The sequence below is a fragment of the Mixophyes fleayi genome, chromosome 9 (assembly GCF_038048845.1).
Source record: "Mixophyes fleayi isolate aMixFle1 chromosome 9, aMixFle1.hap1, whole genome shotgun sequence".
Lineage (NCBI taxonomy): Eukaryota > Metazoa > Chordata > Amphibia > Anura > Limnodynastidae > Mixophyes > Mixophyes fleayi.
In genome coordinates, this window is record NC_134410.1 from 122,189,741 (window position 1) to 122,215,185 (window position 25,445).

At 44.2% G+C, this 25,445-nt stretch overlaps 1 protein-coding gene across 1 annotated transcript in view; it reads right to left on the minus strand.

Moving 5' to 3' along the window:
* The window catches only part of PNPLA7 (patatin like domain 7, lysophospholipase), a 112,726-nt gene that overhangs the window by 22,505 nt on the left and 64,776 nt on the right, over window positions 1-25,445 (minus strand). Inside the window, exons 23-29 of the mRNA XM_075185421.1 lie at window positions 21,316-21,379; window positions 20,539-20,707; window positions 18,051-18,233; window positions 15,253-15,371; window positions 6,691-6,847; window positions 1,345-1,461; window positions 1,167-1,236 (exon numbers count right to left, since the gene is read on the minus strand). Of these exons, the coding sequence (XP_075041522.1) occupies window positions 1,167-1,236; window positions 1,345-1,461; window positions 6,691-6,847; window positions 15,253-15,371; window positions 18,051-18,233; window positions 20,539-20,707; window positions 21,316-21,379 (879 nt within the window). The remainder of the gene's footprint in view (window positions 1-1,166; window positions 1,237-1,344; window positions 1,462-6,690; window positions 6,848-15,252; window positions 15,372-18,050; window positions 18,234-20,538; window positions 20,708-21,315; window positions 21,380-25,445) is intronic.

Genomic DNA, 25,445 nt, shown 5'->3' on the forward strand with positions numbered 1-25,445 from the left:
CACAGAGAACAATAAGAAAGTATCTCGTATCTCTCAGCGTTCTAAGCTAATCAGATACATTGCACAAGAACACAGAGAACAATAAGAAAGTATCTCGTATCTCTCAGCGTTCTTAACTAATCAGATACATTGCAGGAGATCGTTCTGAATGGATTGCAGAAGAATAATGCAGCCAGCAGCATGCTCCAGTTTATATTTGTGGACGTCTTCTATTTAATACAAACATCAAAGATATACTACATTCCACTCAGAACGCAACAAAGCAGATTGCAGCTCACACTTGTGTAGCTTATGTAATAACATTCTGTGTGACAGACCGGATATTGTTCCTGGGGTCATTTGTTGCATTGATCCCTTTAAAGCACACAATCCTCTAGATTAGACCGACATGAAGTCCATTGATGCACAATTCACCAACATGTCCTTATAATTGCTCGATAAAAAACGCTTGTATCACATGGGAGTAACACAAAGCTATCGTCCTCTTTTCTTCCTCATTTCCTTCTCTCATGGTTTTATTCCACTTCTATCCTTTAATTCCTGTTCCTCTCCCGCTTCCAAAGCTTTTATTCTAGTCTTTCATTTTTGTGCCTTTTCTAATCCCCCTTTTCTAAACCTTTATAATATTTTTTACTGGGGGCGTTTGTTTTAAAATTCCTGACGTTATTTATTTATATATATATATATATATATATATTTTTATCATAAAAAAGCTGTATTTTTCTCTCATTCTCTCAATAGTATCATCGTTTATGTTAAAAGATTTGCAGGAAAAGTGAATACAATCTTTAGTAAGCGACAGAAAGGGACCTGAGAATACCAGGCCTAGTAACAGGCGTTGTGCGCTGTCAGACTGACTCCGTTACACCTAAGACGGTTGTGGGTTTAGGACACATTCATTTGAGTGTTGTTAGACAAGTATCTATAATATTAACTATTTACCAGCTAGTGAAGTGTTACCGTTCATAGCACCCAGTCATTCCTGGGTGGACACATATGAAGTGTAGAGAATACGCTCCTCATCCTGTCCGCAGAAGCGATTAATATATTAATGGCGCGTTCCCCATTCACTTAAGTGTGTCCGCCCGGGAGCGAGTTCTAGCCGGAGAGCCGCTAGTGCCTACAATGCCACATATACAGGGTAGTAGACGATGGAAGTCACCTACCGTCCGTGTGCACCCTCATGGCAGAGGCCGTGATGTCTGTGGTGATGTTGAAATACGGAATCCAGAGATCCTACAGAGAGAGGAAAAACGTAGAATGGATTATACCGCGCCTCTGCTTGACGTGACAGCAGCCATATATACACCGCAGCATTAATGGAGGATATACACAGATACGGACCTCTATCTGCTTGTCCTTGAATATGCAGCTGATGCTGCTGTTGAAGGCTGCTCCGGAGAACATGGAGGTGATGGGATAGGTCAGGTCTAGAACCTTCTTGAAGACGGACGTCATGTCCTTAGAGGGAGATAAAAGCACAAGTTACGACTGGAGATAATCTTTTATTGTAGCGCAGATGGCGGACCGGTAGCTTCAGTCAATAAATGCAGATAAATTAGATTTTATAACATGCCCGTATGTTTGTACACAGTATTTATAGCAGCACGTAGTAAAAATAAAACACTATATATCCAGAATACGTTTTTATTTAATGCGAAGCACTCAGGGAGATAGAGAATATTAAATCCAGGAATCTCATCGATCCCCTGATGTGTCATTGTGGTAAGTGATAGGGAACGCAGAGAATACAGGACAATATATCTCTCTACATTATAGAGGACACGTTACTGTTTATTAGAACATGGCTGCAGTAAAATCTGTTTTACGGATACCTCGGCCATCCATTCTGGGTGTAGGGAGCAGTTCCTGGAGAGTCAGTGGGTGATGATCCACAAACCAAAAAGCATGTCCCTGCAATTTGAGGACAGGGGCGGCAGACACACACTTGGGAGGAAGGAGATTGATTTTACAGTTAAGCCATTAACACCCAATTACAGGAAATTAATCATTTGCGTCATCAAGACCGCGAGGCGAGTACTACATCCTTCTGGGGGCGTGAGCTGCTCTTACAGGAGTTTACTGGACAATTAGGATGAGCAGGAAATTGTGAGCTAAAGTACAAGCGCTAAGAATATTCACTATTGTATATAGATGGGTACGATATAGATAGATGGGTACGATATGGATGGATAGATGGGTACGTTATGGATGGATAGATGGGTACGATATGGATGGATAGATGGGTACGATATGGATGGATAGATGGGTACGATATGGATGGATAGATGGGTACGATATGGATGGATAGATGGGTACGATATGGATGGATAGATGGGTACGATATGGATGGATAGATGGGTACGTTATGGATGGATAGATGGGTACGTTATGGATGGTGTGAGGAAACGGGGCGCTACTGGACTGAGAACTATGTAATCATCACCCGTTTCTCACGGTTTATTGTACTTTTTTATCCTTGGCCCAGTCTAAGTATATACACCAGAGCATTGGTGTATTATGTGTATTATTATTTCATGTTATTGGATACATTTTGCCCATACTATTACCTGTGATATTGTATGTAGTATAAATAGAAACAATATTGCCATACTGTGTGAAAATATCAGAACAACAGCAGTCATTTTGCTTGTGCTAGCTAATGTAATTACCATTTGTCTCAAATGTGTATTGTATGGGGTGCAGCTGAGATGAGGTTTGTAATCAGAACAATGTCTGCGTTAACTAGCTGCAGCCCATGTTAATTAGCTAGGTCAACAGATAACCTGAGAGGTAATGAGGTTAGAACTTCTACTCATATGTAATGTGCCTCCACAGTAATATATTGGTTGAAATAGCATGGGGAAATGTATCAATATGTGTCAATATAAATGTAATTGTATCAAAAGGTATCACAGACTTATATTGTGTAACCCTGCTGATATAATGTGTCAAAAGTCTTATTGTTCCATGTAAGCGTGCAGTGTCATTCCTTGATGTACTATTGTAACCCCATGTGTAGTGTATCCAGCCAAAACAGCTAATTGAGTCAAGCCATTCTATTGTCTAATCAAGGTAACAGGGACAGTATGTCTAGCAGCTAAATTGTTGACTGGGAGGCCCCTTATGTAAAGGGGAGGTTTGAGACATGTGACCCTACTTCCTGGGTACAGAGAAAATAATATAGGGGAGGAGAATGCCAGGAGAGCGATGCTAGTTTGGAGGATCCTGGTGTAGAAGACATCAGTGAAAAGGACTCTGGGCCAGGCATTGTGGTGCCGCTGGAGAGAACCCTACCAGGACAGGGTTGGTGTGAGCTAGTAACCCAGGCTAGGAGACACCATAACTGTTTTGCTAATCGGTAGTGGTAATATTGCGGGAGGATAAGACCCTGAAAGGGACAGAGATTATGACTTTGGAGTGCTGACTGTAGGAGGCTGCTGGAGGATACATGCTACCATTTACCCTGTAACTTGTGAACATCTTGTGGTGTTGTGCTGTCGTAATAAAGTCTTATTTTGGATATATCCTGGTCTACCCGAGTGAGTTGAATCCCACAGATGGTAACTTCCATCCCAGCTAAGGGTGGTATCCTCACAGATGGATAGATGGGTACGTTATGGATGGATAGATGGGTACGATATGGATGGATAGATGGGTACGATATGGATGGATAGATGGGTACGATATGGATGGATAGATGGGTACGATATGGATGGATAGATGGGTACGATATGGATGGATAGATGGGTACGATATGGATGGATAGATGGGTACGATATAGATAGATAGATGGGTACGATATGGATGGATAGATGGGTACGATATAGATAGATAGATGGGTACGATATAGATAGATAGATGGGTACGTTATGGATGGATAGATGGGTATGATATAGATGGGTACGATATGGATGGATAGATGGGTACGAGATGGATAGATGGGTACGATATGGATGGATAGATGGGTACGATATGGATAGATGGGTACGAAATGAATACGAGATTGATAGAAGTGAGATGGATGGATGGATAGATAGATATAGATACGAGATGGATAGATAGATCGGTATGAGATGGATAGCTGGATAGATAGGTACGAGATTGATATATTGATTTCAGGACCTCATCAGAACTACAGAACTTTGAAATTAAGTTGTGATTGTGGAAGCAGAGGTATAATATAATACAATACAAAAGCCAAACAAATCTGGACTGAAAGTAAATTAGCGCATATGCAGTCACCATTGATAGCCCAGATATCTCCATCGGAGCCGTATGCAAATATCAGATGCCTGGATGTGACTAATTAACGTTAAAAGCTCTCATTTCATCTTCTCCCTTGTTTAACAAGTTCTGTCCTCTGTTCCCCTGCTAAGCCCCTTATACTCTGCCAGACGTATCAACCTGTCACTTTTTTGACTTCTGTTAAACATTGCATTACCGTGGCTCCGATCTGCAGCATTCCTAATCTAACAGGGCGCGATGCGAGGACAGAAATCCTGTTTTGGCATGCAGTTGTCCCAATTATTTCTAGGTGACCCAGTTAGGGCTGTGTCATGGATTGCTCAAACACCGCGAGCTGGAATTATCTGACGTTAGTGCTCGGTTCCAGTGATTTCCAGGGTCTGACCCTCTTTCTGATCTGAGCACAAAGTTATGCAGACATTAGTTATTCCGCACAGGTAAACACTGAAACTTAGAACTGTCGCTCTCTCAGGGAAAGGATTAAATGTTCTCAAAGTTTGCTGGTCACGTCGGGGCAGGGGGAACGATTCCAAGCGACGGCTGCAGTGTAAATAAACGCAGCCTACGTTCTTGAGTTTCGAGAGGGGATCAACATATTCATGGTTTCAGTAATTAAGTTGCCACCTTTTCCCCGCTCAGAAGATGTACAATGCCCGGCTCCGCAGTCTGCGGTAATGGGATTAACAAGCAGAAAGAGAAGAGATTAAACACAGCCCTGGTATCACACTGGGGGTAAGAGGGTGGTAGCAGAAGATGAATTTACAGCAAAACCAGAGCCTGTTAATGACAAAACACACACAGGCTGCTAGCGGCCACCTTCTGACTGCATCGCACAACATATAATGATCGATTGATTGAATTATTATTGGATATAGTCACTTTGGCTGCAGTATAGAATAAAACGAAGAACCAAGCGACGGTATCCTAGAGACTCGCTGGGGTAAACTACATATCCCAATTAGAGATGCTCACTGACCCCCGTGAACTGGTTTTGGATATGGATTAGCTTCGTGTTTTGGTTTTGGCAAAACCACCCTCGTGTGTTTTGGTTTTGGATTTTTTAGGAGAAATCCTAAACTATGCTAAAATCACATATTTTTGTTCCTACATTATTATTAACCTCAATAACACTAATTTCAAGTCATTTGCAGTCAATTTTGACCACCTCACAGATCACAATATTATTGTCATACACTTTCGGACAAATACTGCAGCGACCTGGCTGGATGGTAAGCGACAGAGCAATGGCACAAACACATGACAGTTCCTAGCACATCTAGGACACGTTGGCACACAGCAGTGGCAGAAAAGATAAATGGGGTCCGCCCACCCTCTCGTTATTTTGGATGTTAAAAAGGAATCCAAAACTCGCAAGATCCAACGACGTAACAATGACGTTTTGCCTCGTTATCGATTCTGAGGGCTCGCGAGAGTACCGAGCTGCTCAGCTCGGGTGTGTTCGGTTCTCGAGGAACCGAGTCTGAGCATCTCTAATCCCAATATCTTGTGTTTGCACAACGAGCTGTCACCTGAGTCCTCATCAAATGATTTACCCAGTGCTCCATTAATAAATGAGACCAATTTATTGCAGCAGTTATATAGTTGCCTCCAATTAAAAATAAAATAAATAAAATAGAACACAAATAAAGAAGAGATCTACCTGGACTGCAACCTCAATGTTGGGGAACTAAATCCACCAGTTTTATTTGCAGTAAATAGATTCTAAAATGCCGTCATCGTTAACCGTGTAGCAGACTGCACACAATACTGATCATTTCCCACTGCAGGACATTTGTGAACCATGGGTAGTCTTAGTACGCAATGTGCTAACAGTTGGTTTCATGGTTTCCAGTAACGGGGTGTTCCTGCAGCAATTGGGTGTCCCCTTTTTTATGTACAAAAGGAGGTTGTACAAATGTTACGGCTTTCGCACACGAGCGCCGTTTAATGGAAGGACAGATGGATATTCCCATTCACATGGGGACATTACAGAGGTGGATGACAAAACAAGGGAGTCTCCTGCATATCCCTGTTCAGCTACCCTCCTCTGTAGAGCGCCCACGTACCCCAACCTCACATCTCTCCTCTATTCAGCTGCCATAACACGGAACAGAAACGGATATAAAACACCCAGGTTCCCAGAACCTTTATTAGACTGCACTGTAGCTCTGTATTTATTGTAGAACGTGGCTCAAGAGTGTGACTCATTATAATGTATATAATGTTGTATCATGGTAAAATAATATAATTCTATTATTTCCAGAGACTGTTCCCAGGTTTCAAATCTCACTCCCTGGAAAAGTCGCTATTTTTAAATAATGACCAAGTGTTTCCTAACTTGTAGATTAGATTCAGCTCCTACTTTTTGCATACAGTACGGTATCACACTTAACTGAAAGCGGTCAATCAGATGTACAAGTGGCCCCGTGAGGAGCGACTCACCATGCACCATTCCCGAGCTCGGATCTTCATGCGGTTGAAGCTGCGTTCCTCTGCGTACAGCGCCCCCATAAACGACCCGATTGACGTCCCTCCGATCAGATCGATAGGAATCCCGCACTCGGTCAGAGCTTTGATGATACCAACTTGGGAACAGCCCCTGAAGGGGGGAAACCGGACGGTTATTGAAATATGCAGGTAATTAAAGACATTATGGCAGCACGGTGGCTCAGTGGTTAGCACTTCTGCCTCACAGCACTGGGGTCATGAGTTCGATCCCTGACCATGGCCTTATCTGTGAGAAGTTTGTATATTGTCCCCGTGTTTGCGTGGGTTTCCTCTGGGTGCTCCGGTATCCTCCCACACGCCAAAAACATACTAGTAGGTTAATTGGCTGCCATCAAAATTGACCCTAGTCTCTCTCTGTCTGTGTCTGTGTGTGTTAGGGAATTTAGATTGTAAGCTCCAATGGGGTAGGGACTGATGTGAGTGAGTTCTCTGTACAACGCTGCGGAATTAGTGGCGCTATAAAAATAAATGGTGATGATGATGATCTAAATACATTCCAGTGACGACCATTCAGCCGTTCCACATCAATAAACCATAATGAACACCTGAGCTCTTAAGAACCTGTGGACATACGGTTCATGAACCAGTTTGCAAGGGTTCATCCTAGAACGAGATGGTCCACTCTCCCATAACCAGTAATAATAGTCACGACACACGAAAAACTTCAATAAATAAAAGAAAATACAGGATTGTGCATGCACTAAGGACGTATTAAGTACTACACCTTGGACTACTTACATATCTCAACCCATATCCGATAGGCTACGATCCATTAACATACGTATAATTTATGGGTAACAGCTGATTACATCGTCTGCCTATTCCCGGTATTTGGTAATAGTCTTTAGAATGAAGATTACAATGATATTCTACACATTTCATTTCCCAGTTATATAATTCGGATTCCACAATGTGACTCCAGAGAGCATCACATGTGCTATTTGGGAATAGTCATCCCAACCAAAACATTTTGCGTATTGTCAACGTTCTGACAAGCATTAAATATACACAGCATGTCGCCAAACCTCTGCAGTAAGCCAACATGACAGATGAACTAATGTATTTATAAACAGGAATATTTAATGTCATCTTAAAGCCCCAATGAAAAGAATTAAACACAACGTCAAATTTAATTTAACACGGGGCTTTTTGTCAGTAGGTCTAAGCTTAGTCACGGGATCGCCGCTTAGAAAAAGAATAATTTTGGTTTTACAGAATCCAATACGGCTTCTGTATAATAAAAACATGCGACAATGGTAACAATTCTCCGATATATAATGTGTTAAAAAGACCCCCCGGAAAGACCCATCCAGGAACGTTGCTCGGTAGTCTCATGCGAATATCATTATTATGCCACTTTGGATATCATTACTTATGACTTAATTGTAAACGGTATTTTAGTCTCTCTACCGAAGACGTGCAGATTACAGGCTGTCAGCTTGATTTGCGGCTGATTTACATATAGCTCACTTCTCCCGACCTTGAAGCAAGATCCTTGAGCAAGACACCCCCCCCCCCCCACCGCCTTTCTAAGAGAAGTTTGTTTAAAAAGGAAGGATCTTTTATCTTGTGCCTGGATACACCATCTGTACAGACAGAACACGCTGCCTCCAGCACAGTCTATTACCATTAAAAATCCGATTTATCTTAACAAAAGGCACCGCCACCCAAAGGAACAATTTACTGGGATACGGCGGCACCGTTGTCTGCTTGGAGATGTATATGTAACGACGAGACTGAGCAGATGGGAGAATATTAAGATACCGCATACGTCAGATCAGTTGTCCGCAATTTCGATTTCGGCAAAGTACAATGTGTATAAATATAATACAGAAGTGATGTCAATATGAAAGTTCTGATGTCAGAGTATAAAACTGGCGAGTTACGAGGTCATTAGTAAACCGTGTGTATTATTATTATGGATGTTATAAGTCACCTCGGATTTCTGTGGCGTGTTTAGAGGCCCTCGACCTGCAACCTCTTGGTTATATAAGGTTACAGAATTGTCTGTGATTACTAATATTCAGATAATTTACAGCAGGAAGAGCATTACCCCATCTGTTGGTTATAATGTGTAGTTTACAATGGGTTCAGCGACTAGATCGGGTTTCCCGATTCTGTTCTGAAAGAGAAACCTTATGGATTACTCAAGGATTAGATGTGGCTCAGTGGTTAAGAGCACCAATAGATCTATTGTAGAATCTGGTTCAAATTTCATTGTCACAGATGCCAAAAGACTAGACTGTAAAGCTGGGTACACGCTACAGATTTCTGTAACGATTTCACCGACGACTGACAGTCAGGATGAGCATGCGATTCATGTGTACACACCTACACGATTTACCTTCAGATCTGTGCTCTTCATCTCTCATAACCATCTGCTCACAAGATGGTGACTCTGTACACTGTACAGATATCTGCCTACACTGCTGGTGGCGAGTGCGTGCACACGTCCACATTTGCCAGACATTGTTCCATCACTGATCGTGATATTTAGGAAGTTAGAAAACCAAATGAAACTATACGATCTGCAGTGGTACGTTAAAACAGGATCCTGGTGTTTATCGTGTGATCGGCGTGATAACTGGTTGAAAAACCTGCAGTGTGTACCCAGCTTAAGTGCATCAAGGACTGATGAAACTGCATTTTGTAAAAATATAAAGTTGGGTGTTAAATAATGTCACGCTCAGCCCATCCAAAATGGGTGTGCAGCACGGATAAAAGTCAAACATCGCAGTCAATGCATGAAGTGATAGAAGCTCGAGTGCGCCGTTTAACTAAAAGTAAAGCATATTAATATAGGAGATTATATTCAGAAAACCCCAAGACATAATGGATCAGTGTCACATCTATATAAATAATGACTGCAGAGTCTGATGGTGTATACAGTACAGTGCTGGTGATATGTACAAGGTCTCCTTCCGGCACAAGTCAGATAATGTCATGTAAAACATACATAGAGCGACAGATTATCTATGCATCCTGCACCAGGCCACGGTTACTTCCGTATCAGCGGCTGATTAGCCGGCAAGTGACTGGGATATCACTGGTGTGTGAGGGGGAGTACAGAACCAAGCTCTGCTTGTCATCTCTATAGAGTCTCTCTGATTGGAGACATGGTGAAATCTGTATTACTATATATGTGTACCGTGGGTGACTGGATTATTATATCAGGTAGACGTGTACTAGATTATTATACCACAAGTATGTGGAAGATAGAGAGTGTATATTGCTTAACTCATGGCAATCGTCTTCATGACATTACACTATTAATTACTGCTTGTATCCTAGCATTGGGCTTGAGTCATTAAGGAGTGTAAAGCATAAAAAAAGGAGTAACTTTGCTCCTGGGCAAAACCATGTTGCATTGGAGGGGGAGGTAAATTTGAAATGTGAGGACAGAGATTTATAGTTGGGGTAAGGTAGGTCCTAGAACAACTTTAAATTTCAGTGTACAAAGTATTTGTGTGCTACATGAAAAAGCAGCCAGTATTTATATTTGGGCAGCACGGTGTCGTAGTGGTTAGCACTTCTGCCTCACAGCACTGGGGTTATGAGTTCAATTCCCGACCATGGCCTTATCTGTGAGGAGTTTGTATGTTCTCCCCGTGTTTGCGTGGGTTTCCTCCGGGTGCTCCGGTTTTCTCCCACACTCCAAAAACATACAGGTAGGTTAATTGGCTGCTATCAAAATTGACCCTAGTCTGTGTGTCTTTGTGTGTTAGATTGTAAGCTCCAATGGGGCAGAGACTGATGTGAGTTCTCTGTACAGCGCTGCGGAATCAGTGGCGCTATATAAATAAATGGTGATGATTATTATGTGCAAAATAATAAACTAGTTTGCACTAATGACTCAGAACCATTATGTCTCACTGTATTAGGAGATGACTGAATACTTTGTAAATGATGATACACTGTAATTATACGGCCTGTCTCGCACTACAGTATTTAGTGACAACAGTGTGATGACAGGTGTCACTCTAAGTATGAGTGTTGCAGACATACCAGCCCTATACTTCATTCCTCTTAGCTGTAGCAGCTCTGGGTCTCGTTATAATCGTCCTGGTAACTGAATGGGAGTTAATTGAAGTACAAGCACAGACCAATCTGATGGAGGGTGGGGGGAGAACTAAGAGGCTGGACGGGATAAATGCTCTATATCCACAGGACATAACATGCTGGACACTTGGATAGCGGGTAAACAAGACAATCAGCCTTTTATAAAATCTTAAGTGCTGCCTTTGGGCATCTCAGAGATTGTGCTCTGTGTTCTGCAAGTTGGATAATTCGGCCGGAGAGGACGGAGACCTGCTGGTGTCATTGTAAGGAGACCCCGGTTATCGGCCTCTAGTGACCTACATTAACTAGAGGCCCGTGATATAGAGAGCTGAGCAATATCTGGCAGAGGAAAAAGAAACCTATAGGGAGATTGGTCTCTAATTAGTCCCAAATGGAGGCGATACTACCCTGCCAGTCATCCACAAGGGGCTCAGCACACCGAGACCCCCACAGTGATACCATTCATATATTTACACACGCAGCTAAAATATTAGGTTAATAAGTCACCTGACTTCACAAATCGAACCACTGGACCGCACCACACTCTTGGGGGGGTGGGTACTGGACCGCACCACACTCTTGGGGGGGGTGGGTACTGGACCGCACCACACTCTTGGGGGGGGTGGGTACTGGACCGCACCACACTCTTGGGGGGGGTGGGTACTGGACCGCACCACACTCTTGGGGGGGGGTGGGTACTGGACCGCACCACACTCTTGGGGGGGGTGGGTACTGGACCGCACCACACTCTTGGGGGGGGTGGGTACTGGACCGCACCACACTCTTGGGGGGGGTGGGTACTGGACCGCACCACACTCTTGGGGGGGGTGGGTACTGGACCGCACCACACTCTTGGGGGGGGTGGGTACTGGACCGCACCACACTCTTGGGGGGGGTGGGTACTGGACCGCACCACACTCTTGGGGGGGGTGGGTACTGGACCGCACCACACTCTTGGGGGGGTGGGTACTGGACCGCACCACACTCTTGGGCAGGTGGGTACTGGACCGCACCACACTCTTGGGCAGGTGGGTACTGGACCGCACCACACCCTTGGGGGGGGGTACTGGACCGCACCCCAACCCTGGTGGAGGGGGGGGATAACGGGGTACTGGACCGCACCACACTCTTGGGGGGGGGTGGGTACTGGACCGCACCACACTCTTGGGGGGGGGGGGGGGGTACTGGACCGCACCACACTCTTGGGGGGGTGGGTACTGGACCGCACCACACTCTTGGGGGGGTGGGTACTGGACCGCACCACACCCTTGGGGGGGGGGGGTACTGGACCGCACCACACTCTTGGGGGGGTGGGTACTGGACCGCACCACACTCTTGGGGGGGTGGGTACTGGACCGCACCACACCCTTGGGGGGGGGGGTACTGGACCGCACCACACCCCTGGTGGAGGGGGGGGATAACGGGGTACTGGACTGCACCACACCCTTGGGGGGGGGGGGGGTACTGGACCGCACCACACCCCTGGTGGAGGGGAGGGGGGGGGATAACGGGGTACTGGACCGCACCACACCCTTGGAGGGGTACTGAACCGTTTCTATACCTCTATTTGTGGGAGATCGACCAACAGTTACACACGAGAGAAAATGTCAGATAAAAAGAAATATGGATTAGAAAAATAGAAAAATGATATTGTCATTTAACCCACACCACATGGCTAAGGGCAGATAAGAATCATCCTTTTCAACATTAAAGCACAGTGTACCCGACACCCACCAGATACACTTTGGGGGCCGCACAATACCCTTAATCTCAGTAATAAGTATAAACAATACATTCAATGAATAAGATTCCATTAGTTACAAGGTCCCACGGCTGCGCCCCTCCCCGGCTGACACGGTACAGAAATCTCTGCTCATTGTACCTCGCATCTCTATGGGACGCAAAGGAAAATGAGCGGAGAATTTCTGACGCTGTGTGTGCCGGAGTTACATGGCGGCACCAAGGGCCAAATCTGCCCCATTGAAAGAAAGAGCCCTCTATCTACAATAACAAATCAGCGGGCATTGTAAGCTTCAGTGAGATGTACTCTAAGCTCACTCCTTGTGTTATAATATATAGGTAACAATACTCCAGCATTTATACACTACACCATAAAGTAGGACAAGGACTTTTACTTCTTAATAACACAAAAAAATAAAATAAAACTAAGACAATCAATAAAAACAATATAGAAAATGAAACAAATACCAACCAGTAGTATATTTGTAGGTACCGTGCACACAGTATTAGTTCTTACTGCATAGGTTCAGAAGGATTCAATAATTATATCCGACTTCCCCTAGTGTTCCATGTAATCCATTCGACATACAAAGGACCCTTCACTGCTCTAGGAGCAGAACATGTATCACAGACTGAACGCCTATATACTTCTTTCAATGCGGCAAGAAGGAGCCGTCATGTTTAATACCCCGGTGCGCTCTGGGCTAACTACTAAACATTACTCTGTTACATTCTCTATAGAAGGCGAGATAATGAACACTGCACCATAATATTACAAATAACGGCACTCTCATCCCTGCACGGATACAGAGACATCCCGGGAATAGAGATACGACTGTGTCAGATACATTTTGATTTCTCTCTCGTTGGAGTCTATGTAACGTTTGCCCTTTAAGCGAGAGCCTGGAACAGATGCCTTGCCTACGCACTGACCAGATATGTGGGGGTGGATGTGTGCTTGTGGAGGAGGGGGCGGGGGGCATCATCTAGACTCTTCCTTAACCCCCGTCCTTAAATCCCCTGCAGGATGGAGGGATATTGTAACATCACTCTGCAGACAGGGCTTCGTCTGTGTAGAATATAAACCGGTTAATGTGACACACAAAAGACTAGAATGTATAATGGAAGGATTCAGCCAATTCATCCAGCAATACTGCTCATTGTTCCCCTGAAGTTACCTGCAGGACGCCCAGGTGAGCCAACAAAGGATCCTTTGTGTATCTGTCTCAGGAAACAAAGCACAGCGAGTATTAATAGGGGAAGTAGCGTACTGTGGCCAGGGGTTACTGGAGAGGGCAGCTATAGACGGCTATGGGTCAGTTACAGCAGTGCATAGAGGTATCTGTATAAATGTATTTGTTCGCCTAGCGCATAGATAGGTATATGCTCAGATTCCAGTTTTGGGATGTTTTAGAAATGCATCTAACCTGGAACTGGTTTCTGCCATCTCCAAGGACGTGTGACATTCAAGCACTTTTGTGACTTCAGAAAAATGCTCTGTGATTCCCCTACACAGGTCATACCTCCTAATATGTGGCTCCCCCACCCCATCAATGTCATTTAAATAATCTGATCTTGCAAAATTGACTCATATTTTTGTGCATTCACCAAGGAACGCTCCCATCTGCCTGGTTCCTCCCAATTAGAGGACGCAAAGTTTTTCCATCACCGCAGATGCCGTCATTTAAAAGCTCCATAACCTTCATTGTAGTTCTTCAACAGGGGGACCTCATAGCAAATAGGAGGGACGGGCTTCAAAGATTATGCACCTGCCCCCTGTTCACAAAAGCAGAGAGGGAGGCCTCCGTGGTGGCTGGAACAGCATCGCAGAGTCCCCTGTGCTCAGTGCTCCTCTTAGAAGCTGTGTGGTCTGCTCAGGTGGTAATTCTGTCATTGCTCCCAACCAATGAGCTATTGAGCTCCTCTATTACCAAATATTTCACCAGGGAGCCGCAGTTACCCCGGGGGAGCCAATCATTGGCTGCCTGGTAGACAGGAGACTTACGTGGTCAGCGCAGTCTGAGGTGAGAGTAGAGGAGCGGCTGTGAGAGAAAGACCACTTCTAAGTGTGCTATATGATAGAGAGGACCAAATAAATTATCTTTACCATTGCCTTTAAGAAACAAACCGCAATGTATCCTCTCCTTATAAATTCCCACACCCCATTTAGCAGAACTAATTTGGAAGCTCCCATGGTTCTGGAGAATTAACCCCCGGCCGGCACCCACAGTCCCACGATGCTCTGGGGCTCACAGGCCAGAGAGTGAATGTAAACTGCCACAGATCGATGCAGCTTATCGAACCCACAGTCGACAATGTCCTTTCCGGACTGTGACCTCTGGAGCAACACGGAGCGGCCCCCTGGAGAGCGTTTCTCCCGACCCAAAGTATTCCAGGGCATTGGACCCTGTGATTCAGCTGGTCTACGGTCAGGGGTTTTATTACATCTTATTTTCAGCACACCTGGCGGACAAGGCAGGGGATCCAGCAGCATCCTGACCTCTTAGGACCTCATATAACGTTCAGCTGTCCATCTGGGTAGACAACAGCTGACCATGTATCATGTCCAATTCCACAGAACACTGCCCCCTCCGTGTCTCCCCTTCCACAATGACCAATAACTACCTCATGCTCAATAGACTGTACTGCCCCTTCCCCACCTCACCAACACGACAGACACCCAAATAATGTTCTCACCTGGCTCCTCCTCCTCCCAGCACTAGCGCAATGGTGTTCCCTGTGAGTACACGGGCCAGGCGTGAGAAATCACAGTGACGGTCTGGGGGCTTCTGAGACACCCGCTCATACATCTCAATCTGTCCGGGGACAAAACGCACAATAAATCATGTCATAATACACAATACATAATATCTGGTATAGTAATATCACTAATATATAAGCACGGTCAATCACGGCTCCAGCGAGCTTACACTGTTTAAATAAAACTATAAGTAAATATTCAGAGATGTGGTTGATTCAATTAGATCCAGTCGGGAGAGTTATAAATGTATATATACTGTGAGGTGGGATATTTTTATTACTTGAATAAACAGCTTTGAAAATGTGCACCCCTTTCCCAGAATGGAGTGAAGTCCCTTCCTCTAGCCTGCGGTTCTCACGTTAATGGTCATCTACCTACATAGCAGGTCGGCCATTTTGTTGTCTGGAACGACTAGGGACCGTTGACCTCACTAAGGCACCGTGGTAAAAGCTCACAATATCCGCCTCCACCGTGTCCCTCAGAGACCTCACGGCTTAATATTAACTCACCAGGAACCAATGTCATGGAAATTGGTTTAAAGGCCGATTAAAAAAAGGCAGCCGTGGGATTACGGTCATTTTGATTAGAATTTTAAAGTATAGTAGGTTTAAAACAAAATAACAAACCCCCCCTCTGCTTGTTGCAGTGGTCTTCTCTGTACATCATACACAACAATTAAAAGATGTGCTACAACCGGGAATCTCAAGAGTCTTTCCCACACCAAGATTTAAGCCTCAGGGAAATATTTACTATAGTACAGGTTTGAAAAAGTGGAGATGTTGCCTATAGCAACCAATCAGATTCCAGCTGTCATTTTGTAGAATGTACTAAATAAATGGAAGCTAGAATCTGATTGGTTGCTATAGGCAACATCTCCACTTTTTCAAACCCGCAGTTTAGTAAATCTAGCCCTCAGTCTTGTTCCGTTACTGTATACTATTATATATATATTAGTACACAGAGGAGGGGAATGGTTTCCATAGTAACTCCAATATTCTACACATGTAAAGCGGAGGTGTCAGCGTATTTCACACGGATGTACAAACATGCGGACAGACATCGTAGTACAGGGTTACAGACAGACGCGTCTCATCGTCCTCTCCATTTAACCCCTTCATACCTGGGAGACCAGGCCAACCTTCACCTTTTAATGAGGTGTTGTTTTTATTTTTTATTTTATTAACGTTTTATATAGTTTTGTGTTTTTGTTTAGGAACAGATTAGGACTTTCCCCAATGTGTACAAATAAATAGATTTTAAAATAAGGAAGTATGCTCTGGTGTCCTAGTTCAGGAATTAGCGCTCGGTACCTGCATAAATAGCTTATAATGCAATACTAGGACCAAGTCGTGTTCTGCAGAAATCACATAATGGCTATATCCACAGATAATCTCTACAAACCATTGTGTGGTCGACATCCTGCTGAGCATTCCTTAATGTTTTCCATATAGGCCCCGATGGTCAGAAGTGACAAAAAGACACCCCATGTGTAACCACTGAATAAACGTGCCCTTTGATTTGTTATCAATTTGTAGCCCGTTATTTCAAGTTACATTCCATGTGGAGCCCTCGTTAGTCCGGCACGAGGTACCTGTTGTTAGACACAGGTACCTGACATTTACAGGAGAACTTAGAAGACAAACTCGTTTGATCGTGTCAACTCCGGATGCTGCAATTATTAGAGGACATGTTGTCGTTTTGTACTGTATACGTGTATGACATGTAGGGAGGTAATTGGGGGAAGGATTGTGACAGGGATGTGATCAACACTTGGAAAACATACCAGAGGGGACCATCAAGTGATTCCAGGATACCTGTCTGAAAATAAAGCACCTAACGATATTACAGACGAGGGCTGTGATCAGCACTTGTCACGGACAGGCCCGGTACGTAAAGAGAGGATTTCACTTATAACCCATTCGCTGTCACCAGGACGGCAGAGTAAGCCTTTCTCACAGATCATTATTAATTTATTGGACTGTAGCAACAGATAAGCCGTGTTCTAGAGTAGACGTCCCCCATGAATATTTGGCGAAAAAGAAGAGGGTGCACATCTTTGTACATAATAAATCAAGATATCTAGCTTTTCATTAAAATTGTTATATTAGAAGGAACAAACACACTGACAATTTAAATGTGTTTTTTTTATTTTTTTTTAAACTCATTACCAAAGTGCGTTGGTATCTTTTCCACAACCTCAAAAAATGTCCTGCTCCTACTTATTACAAATGGGGAGAAACATTTGTGAAATGGGGCTTTTTTTTTTTTTTTCAGAGTGATCTAAACAGGTTGTCCAGTTTTGGATAACTCCCTTTGAACAGTCTGCCCCCGTCCGCCACCCCTCAGCCGAAACCCCATGAACCAGTCACAGGAGAAGCAGCATCATTGCTATGCATAGGAGGCATTTAAGTAAAGAGGCAACAGATTGGATTGGCTGGGGCTCCTGACCAATCAGGTGCCACATTCACCACACTCTAACAGCAGCATATACAATAGTTGTGTCATTAGGAGAAACAAAAGTCTGGAGCGCTCAGGTGCGGCTGTGGATGCCACTCACATGCGCAGGAATTGTACCATGTCTACAAATAATGCAGCGTTTATTCAGAATGCTACTTGCCCTTTCCCCACTAGGAAATTAACCTTCAACTGACAGATGAGAACTTGGAGAGTAAACAGCATTTTCTATTAAACACGTATTGTGATCAATCTTCTACATGGTGACTTCAGTCCTTACCAGTTTGGGCAGGCTCCTCTTGGAGAACACGCGGTGCGGACAGCGCAGGTGCAGGTGGCCGGAGCACCAGCTCCGCATATTGAGCCACTCCACGGTGCGGGATGGCGGGGGCCCATCTTCTTTATGGAGCAGGATCAGCTGCTTCTGAGCCCGGACGGCCGTGTTCTCCAACATCTTCTCCAGCTGCAATACAGAACGGCAGACATCGGTAAAACACTAAATAATAGAGAGACGTTCACCTGGTGGCCTCTGAGCGGTCCTCACAGCCCGCGTTAGTCCCCGTGATGGACACTGGATAGTGCTATGGATCCTCCCGGAATACTCCGGTCATGTAAGCGGCATTCCATAAAGGGAACGGTCTTACCCAGTGTTCCCCATCTAGACCACCCTGGCTTCCCACCAGGTATATTCTGCAAGCCAATAACCGCACTGTGTCCTCTTCTTTATACCAAGAGTTCCGAACCACAGAAACCCGCATTACAGAGAGCGGTGTTAGAACAGAATTAATTTCTTTTAATGTACATTTGTGCAGAAAATATACCTGGTGGCAAGTTGGCACTACAAAGAGGGAGCACTGGTAGGATATACTCCTAGACCGAAGGGGTCCTGGGTACGTAAACCATGTTTCTACTATAAGAAAGGGTTGGTGGATTAACATGGAGCTCTCCTTTAAGCTCTAATCATTACAGCTACTGAAGCAAATCCGTCTGTGCGGAGCAAATCACTGTGCCTGGAAAGGGTTAATGCAATCCCGTCTTGAACAAGCCTGCCGCTGAATACAATCTGTCCTATTATAAATCCGCACAGCGTCCGTCACTCCTGAACCTCGCCAGACGCGCACAGAATTTGTGGATGTGAAAACCCTGAGCTCTACGTTGATTACATGCGGCCTCTGCACGTCTGGGCAGGAACCATAAGGACGTAAGAAATAATACCAATATCTGGGATTCATCAGTCTGATGATCACTTCTGTTAAAGCGAGCGTTCTTAGCCGCTACCGAGAGCAGGTTGGGCAACTTGTAGTTCTGTCCCAGCACACCCACAAGCTGCCCATCTCTGATTTATAGCATATGACGTAGGGCTGAAATATATGGAAGCCATAACTACAGCTTTAAATAAAAGTTGAATTAACTTTCCTGGGATTGTTATTTTGCATTATACACCACTTGGCCAAGTTCCTGTTTGTGATTGACGCGTGGCTGGTCCACTGTACACAACAGAAGCTTCTACCTTCAGTCTCATTTCCCTCGTCTCCATTAGATTGTAAGCTCCAGTGATCAGGGAGCTTCCACTAATCATGGTATGTTCACATGGTTCTCCCTGACCGGACAGAACTGTATATATAGAGAGGATAATATCAGTGCAGGGTACAGACTACACCACGCAAGGGAGGAAAAGAAATTTGGAGATGTTGAATATTTTAAAGGAAAGACGACTTAATAATACAACGGTCCCTACGGGTCCTGGAATAAATAAACATGAAGAATAATGCTAATATAAACATGGCACAGAGGGTGCCTCAGCCTTACTACAATAATGAAAGGAGGTTCTATGTATTATACAGTCAGTTTGGGCATCATTAAATCTATATATGGGCACAATATTTTTATGCTTCTACATGTAATGGACAGCATGGTGGCACAGTGGTTAGCATGGCTGCCTGACCGCACTGGGGCCATAGGGTAGATTCTAACCAGGACCCTATCTGCGTGGAGTTTGTATGTTCTCCCCGTGTTTGGGTGGGTTTCCTCCCACACGCCAAAGACATACTGGTAGGTTAATTGGCTGCCGACTAATATGGTCCCATGTCTGTGTCTGTGTTAGGGAATTTAGACTGTAAGCTCCAATGGCACAGGGACTGATGCGAGTGAGTTCTCTGTACAGCGCTGCAGAATAGGATTGGCTACATTATTATTATTATTATTTAGTTATATGGGTTCAAACAACCAATCAAGTCTCATCACACGACAACCATCCGGGGGTATCGTCTATTGTGCACCTTCTGTTAAATACTACACTAAACACAGGATTTTGAGCTTTTGGGAGAAATCTCTGAGGCTGTTTTGAGGCTGCACTTTAATAATCTTTACTTTCTATACATTACTTATTATCTAAATAGAAATAATTTTATGCCAATTAGGCAAAATATATTCCAAGACTCAGAGAATTGCAGAACACCCCATACACACCGGACGTAGTTTACATTGGGGCCACTGACGCCCTAGTACCGTCCTGGCCAACCAGCGGCTCTCCAGGTGTTGTGGAACTACAAGCCCCAGCATGCTTTGCCAGTAGATAGCCAGATGATCACTGGCAGGGCATTCTGGGACTTGTTGCTGGAGCGCCACAGGTTGGCCACTCCTGCTCTAGTAGCCGAATCCACACTCCAGTAAAGCATCGTCATAATGGACACAGTGGATGTAATGGCCATAGACAAGAAGTGACCAGACAATATATAACCTTAAGGAGCCATTATATGCGCACTCACCTCTCCGACGGTGGGCTCCTGGTCCCCCAGACCCACAATCAGTATACAGTCGGCCTGTCGAATGCAGCGCTGTGTCCATGGGGTGAGGCAGTAGTCGGACTGGTACAGGACGATACGGTGGATGTCCTCCTGTTGTCCCAGCCAGCTGGAAAGTCTGTACTCGTGGACGCTGCACATAACACGGGACGAGTTAAACACGAGTACAAACCACGGCTTAAAAATTACAGCTGAACAACAACCTCTATTTCATCCTTAATGGCCATACAAACACACTTGTGTCCGACTTCTAGCTCGATTCAAGGGGAACGGATTATATTTCCGTTATTTAAAGGCACCCACCAGCTACGCAAAGTGGAGGCAGCCATTTTGTAAGAGTAGCCTATAAATTCACTAGCAATCAGTGACACCACTGAGGAATGAGCCCCCCCCCCTCCCCCTCGGTGAGGTCACTGGTCAGGATCCAATAAACATGGTTTCCGCTAACAAAATGGCTGCCTACACTGTGCGAAGGTGACAGTGTCACTACAATAGAGAAGCTATAATCCCATCACTTTCATACACTGGCAGGTAGTACAGCTGTCGGCTGTGTGAAGGTTTACAGTGACATTGTGATACTATTGGTCTTCGCACACGTCCTCAATGCGGGCAATGGCTTGAAATCTTGGGTGCCCAATTAGTGGTGCTTTAGTCTGATGGGTTTTTACAATTGGGGATGCTTAATAGGTCTGCTTTTGAGGATTTGACTAAAAAATATTACCTCACAAATATAGTACGAACCTGTCCAGAGCAGCCGAGCCCAGACGCTGCTTGATATTGTCACTGGTTAGCAGTAAGGTGGGGCCTGAGGGGAAACGGACAAGAAATTAATATGTGTATGGTGTTATTGTTTGTTTGTACGCATCAACGGAGGACCCCGGGTGCCTCCTTCATTGAAATTCTCCTCAGCAGTCCAGAAACATATCATGTTTATTTATATTCAATCAATTGATCTCAACCTGACAGCACTATATAAAACTAGAACAGTGTCAGTGTGCGTGTCCTCTACACACAGCGAAGGCAGCCATTTTGTGGGATGAACCAATAACCCTAAGGAAGGCAGCCTATAAAATCTACTATGAGGTAACGCCATCACCGAGGCAGAAAATGCCACATACTGACTCTTAATGGGGGAAATTCAGCGTGAGGTGCCACGGAACATCGCCTCGATATTCAGATGCTCATACTTCAGCTTATTATAGCAAGAAATCTCCGGTAATTTTTCTGAGCACCTCTATGGGGCGTGAGGAAAAACGAGCGAAGATTTCAGTCAGAACATCAAAGCAATGCGTCTACACGGACTGTTCCGGAATCAGATCTCCCCCATTGTGAATTGACACACAGGCTGTATTTGAATTTAAGTTTACCCTACTACTACAACCCTCCCCCCCTCCATTTGCCATTAAGTACACCTAACATCTACTTACAATGGTAGCAGCCATTTTACAAATGCACGCGTTCATTTTACTAGAAGCCAGTGACCCCTATGTCTGAATGCGGCCTATCAATACCGCTAAGGGACCAAGTACCTCTTAATGAATTGATACACTATGTAATATAATCAGTATAAATAAAAGATAATACTATTAGGCCACATTCTCATTATTGGTACAACCTGCAAAATGGCTGCTTCCACCAGTGTGTAGCCAGAGGGAGCCATAGTCTGCTGGTCGCGAGTGCGTACACACTTCAGAATTTGCTGGACATTGTTCCATCATTGATCGTGATTTATAGTCAGTTTATAAAATTAAATCAAAGTATACGATGCTTTGGGCCGATAAAACATGATCGTCAGAGCGTACTCACTAATGCAATATCGGACCCAACAGTCATTTATGTTATGATTGGCTGATATTTGTTTGAAATACCTGCAGTGTGTTCCCAGCATGTGGAACTCTATGTAAAAATATTCAGAAGTCATTGTGACCTTTGTCGTCTTTGAAGAGAGGATAATTGCAAATGTTTGAGTTCGAATCAAAACTTGGTTTTAAGAGATATTTTATGTACTGTACATGTACGAATAGTTATGACTGGTCCACTTTAAAACTGCAATAGTACAAATATTACAAGAAAAAGCAGCCGCTATCGTTCAGTCCCTCGTACAGTTATTTGCCCAAAACACTGACCTTTCTGATCAGCTAAACTCCAAGTAAAAGGAAATGACAATGGCTGTAAATAGAGAGCTTAATACACAGAACAGATCATCTCGGACTACGAAAAGCAGTCCTGTCATTGGTTAAATGAGAAGAATGTAAAGTAACAGGATGCTGTCCAAGTGTTTACATGAAGACCACATAGAATATTAACTATGTGTTAAAAGCCAAATAGTGTCAGACAGAAGGGTTTATGGAGCCCGTCAGAGATGGTGGGGAGCACTAAATCCTTTGAGGGGTGCATTTGGTCAGCGGGTCCCCAGTAGGCACAGCCTTGGTCTAGTAAAGAGGTTCAGTAAGTGAAGCGGGTGTCTCCTAGGATATCGTTAGATTACATTCTATGAAAGATAAAATGTGAGAGATCAGGTAGGCGGCTAACCACAGCCAATGCCCGGTGTCTACGGTCATCAGCGGACACAGTGGCACAAATGAGAGGGAACCATCAGCATCAAATTGTCTGTCAGAACTTATCTGCAGGAACAGAGCTGATGTTTGGAAAATTCAGTCAAAATAAGATCAGATTCGGGGCTATACTTGGAACCCAATTATTAAGACACTAGAGAATACATATTTAGTAATAAATGATGACCCAATTAGGACATTGTAGACCAAAGTGTTTGTAATCTCTGCAAGTACAAAACTAGTGCTGATCCTTATCAAGATATGGTCGGACATCTATCGGACATTATTTGGGACTGGCCAAATATGCAATAATGCCACGGCCTCGATCTGCCGTCATTGTGGGAGTTCACAGTTGTAACCCGTAGAATCCAGCTGTTTAGCGCAAAAACCGGAACCGTCAGATCTGTTACATTTGAATGCACAAGTGTGGACCTCTATCTGGTCATGTGGAACGAGTAGCCAGATATGTCCTGTATATGCAGCCTTTGTACTAAATGTATTTCAAATGAAAGACAGAAACTATGAACTATGTTCTGAGAATTGGACATTTATAGCCCAACTCCCTGATTTCAATAAACAAACTAATATGTGATTATTGCGTCAGCTTTTGGTTCTCTTACAAGTACTGAATTAGCTCAGTTACCCGATGTCTGTAGAGTGTAACGAAGATTACTCTGTTTACTGCAGACATGTAGAGCTTTGTGCATGACACCGACAGACATACAATGCATAGATGACACTAGAAAATACCTGAGGAGATGACATTTAATGCATCACCAGGGAGAATAATAATCCTCTCGCTATGTCACTACAGCGTCCTCCGCCGATCAATAACTCGGTGCTGAATGTCACTACCGGCCTTTTCCCAAGTCCCCTTCAATGGGAACAATGGCAGAGATCTGTGTGACGAGGGATTGAGGTGTTCATACAGTGAGGCCTGACCTTTGGGTTACAATGCTTGGGCTACGACATAGGCCAGACTGTCTAGCCGTGTATTACATGCTCCCTGGCAAGGTCAGGGTTAATCATCAAGCACGTTTGCCTGAGACATACACAGAAGTGGACAACATTAATCATACATGGTCGTCTAACTACATGGGAGCAAATAGACCCCTGCGGAAAAGCAGAGCCGTCTCTGTGAGGGGATGCTGGATCTTATGTGGAATGTCACCGATACTTGGATATTGGCACAAGCTGCCCCGATATCAATAGTTTCACAGATCTCTGGGGCAACTTCTGCACCTGTGCCTGGAAAAGAGGATTTAGCCACCCGAAAAGAAGGTGTTGGGGATTAAATCTTCTTTGTGGTGAAAAGATGGCACATGAGAGTGAGGCTCCCCTCCCCCCACCCATTTGCTGGCTAGAGGGCACAATGCCCTGTTACAAGGTACAGCAGTAATGGTACTAAGAAGAATTAAGCACAGAGAAGTAAAATGTATTTCCTGGGACCAGGTCTGTCTGACCGGAGTCTCCTTGGAAACAGCCGAGAATTGATAGTTGGTTTGATTGTCACTCATTTAAAATCACTTAGTCACCTAACACAGTGACAAACAGTGAGCGGCCGAATCCCCGGCACAAAGAACGATGAACAAGTAAATAACCAGATTTGTCGCTTTTCAGCAAATAATATAGTACCCCAGTCAGTAGAGGAGTGCATTAGGACATGACGCCTAAATACAGATCACTGGAGGGGGTGAAGAATAGAAATAGTACAGTATATACACTCTTGTGCTAGGTTACAGTGAGACACACAGGAGTAGCTGCATCAAATCTTCTAAAAAGGAACAGTGGAGGTGTTGTCCGTAGCAACCAATAAGATTCTAGCTTTTGTGTTCTAGAATGTAATCGATGAGAGCTAGAATCTGATTGGTTGCTATGGGTAACGCCTCCACCTTTTTAATGCATTCACCCCATAATGTGCAATAAAGTCTGCCAAATAAATCTGCACTGATCCGCTGCAACCAATCAGCAATCATCAAGGATTGGCAATCTTGGAACACTGATGTATTAGAAGGAATAATGTAATCACTACTGTAGGTTATAAGGATATTACAAGTCACCTTGGAGTTCCATTATCAGCATAAGAGCGCTCAGCTTGAAGCCGTATCAATTCCCATGGTCAGAAATCCTCAGTGACCAATACCAACGTTAGATGTAAGATGTAACGCTTTCACACTGCCCATGGAGCAATTTTTATCAATGTCCCCTAATATAGAGGCAGGGATATTAAATTACAATAGACCTTTAAACAGCAGGTAGAAATTGTGGCATTACATGCATGAAAGAACATTTGTATTCACTGTAATGTCCATCAAT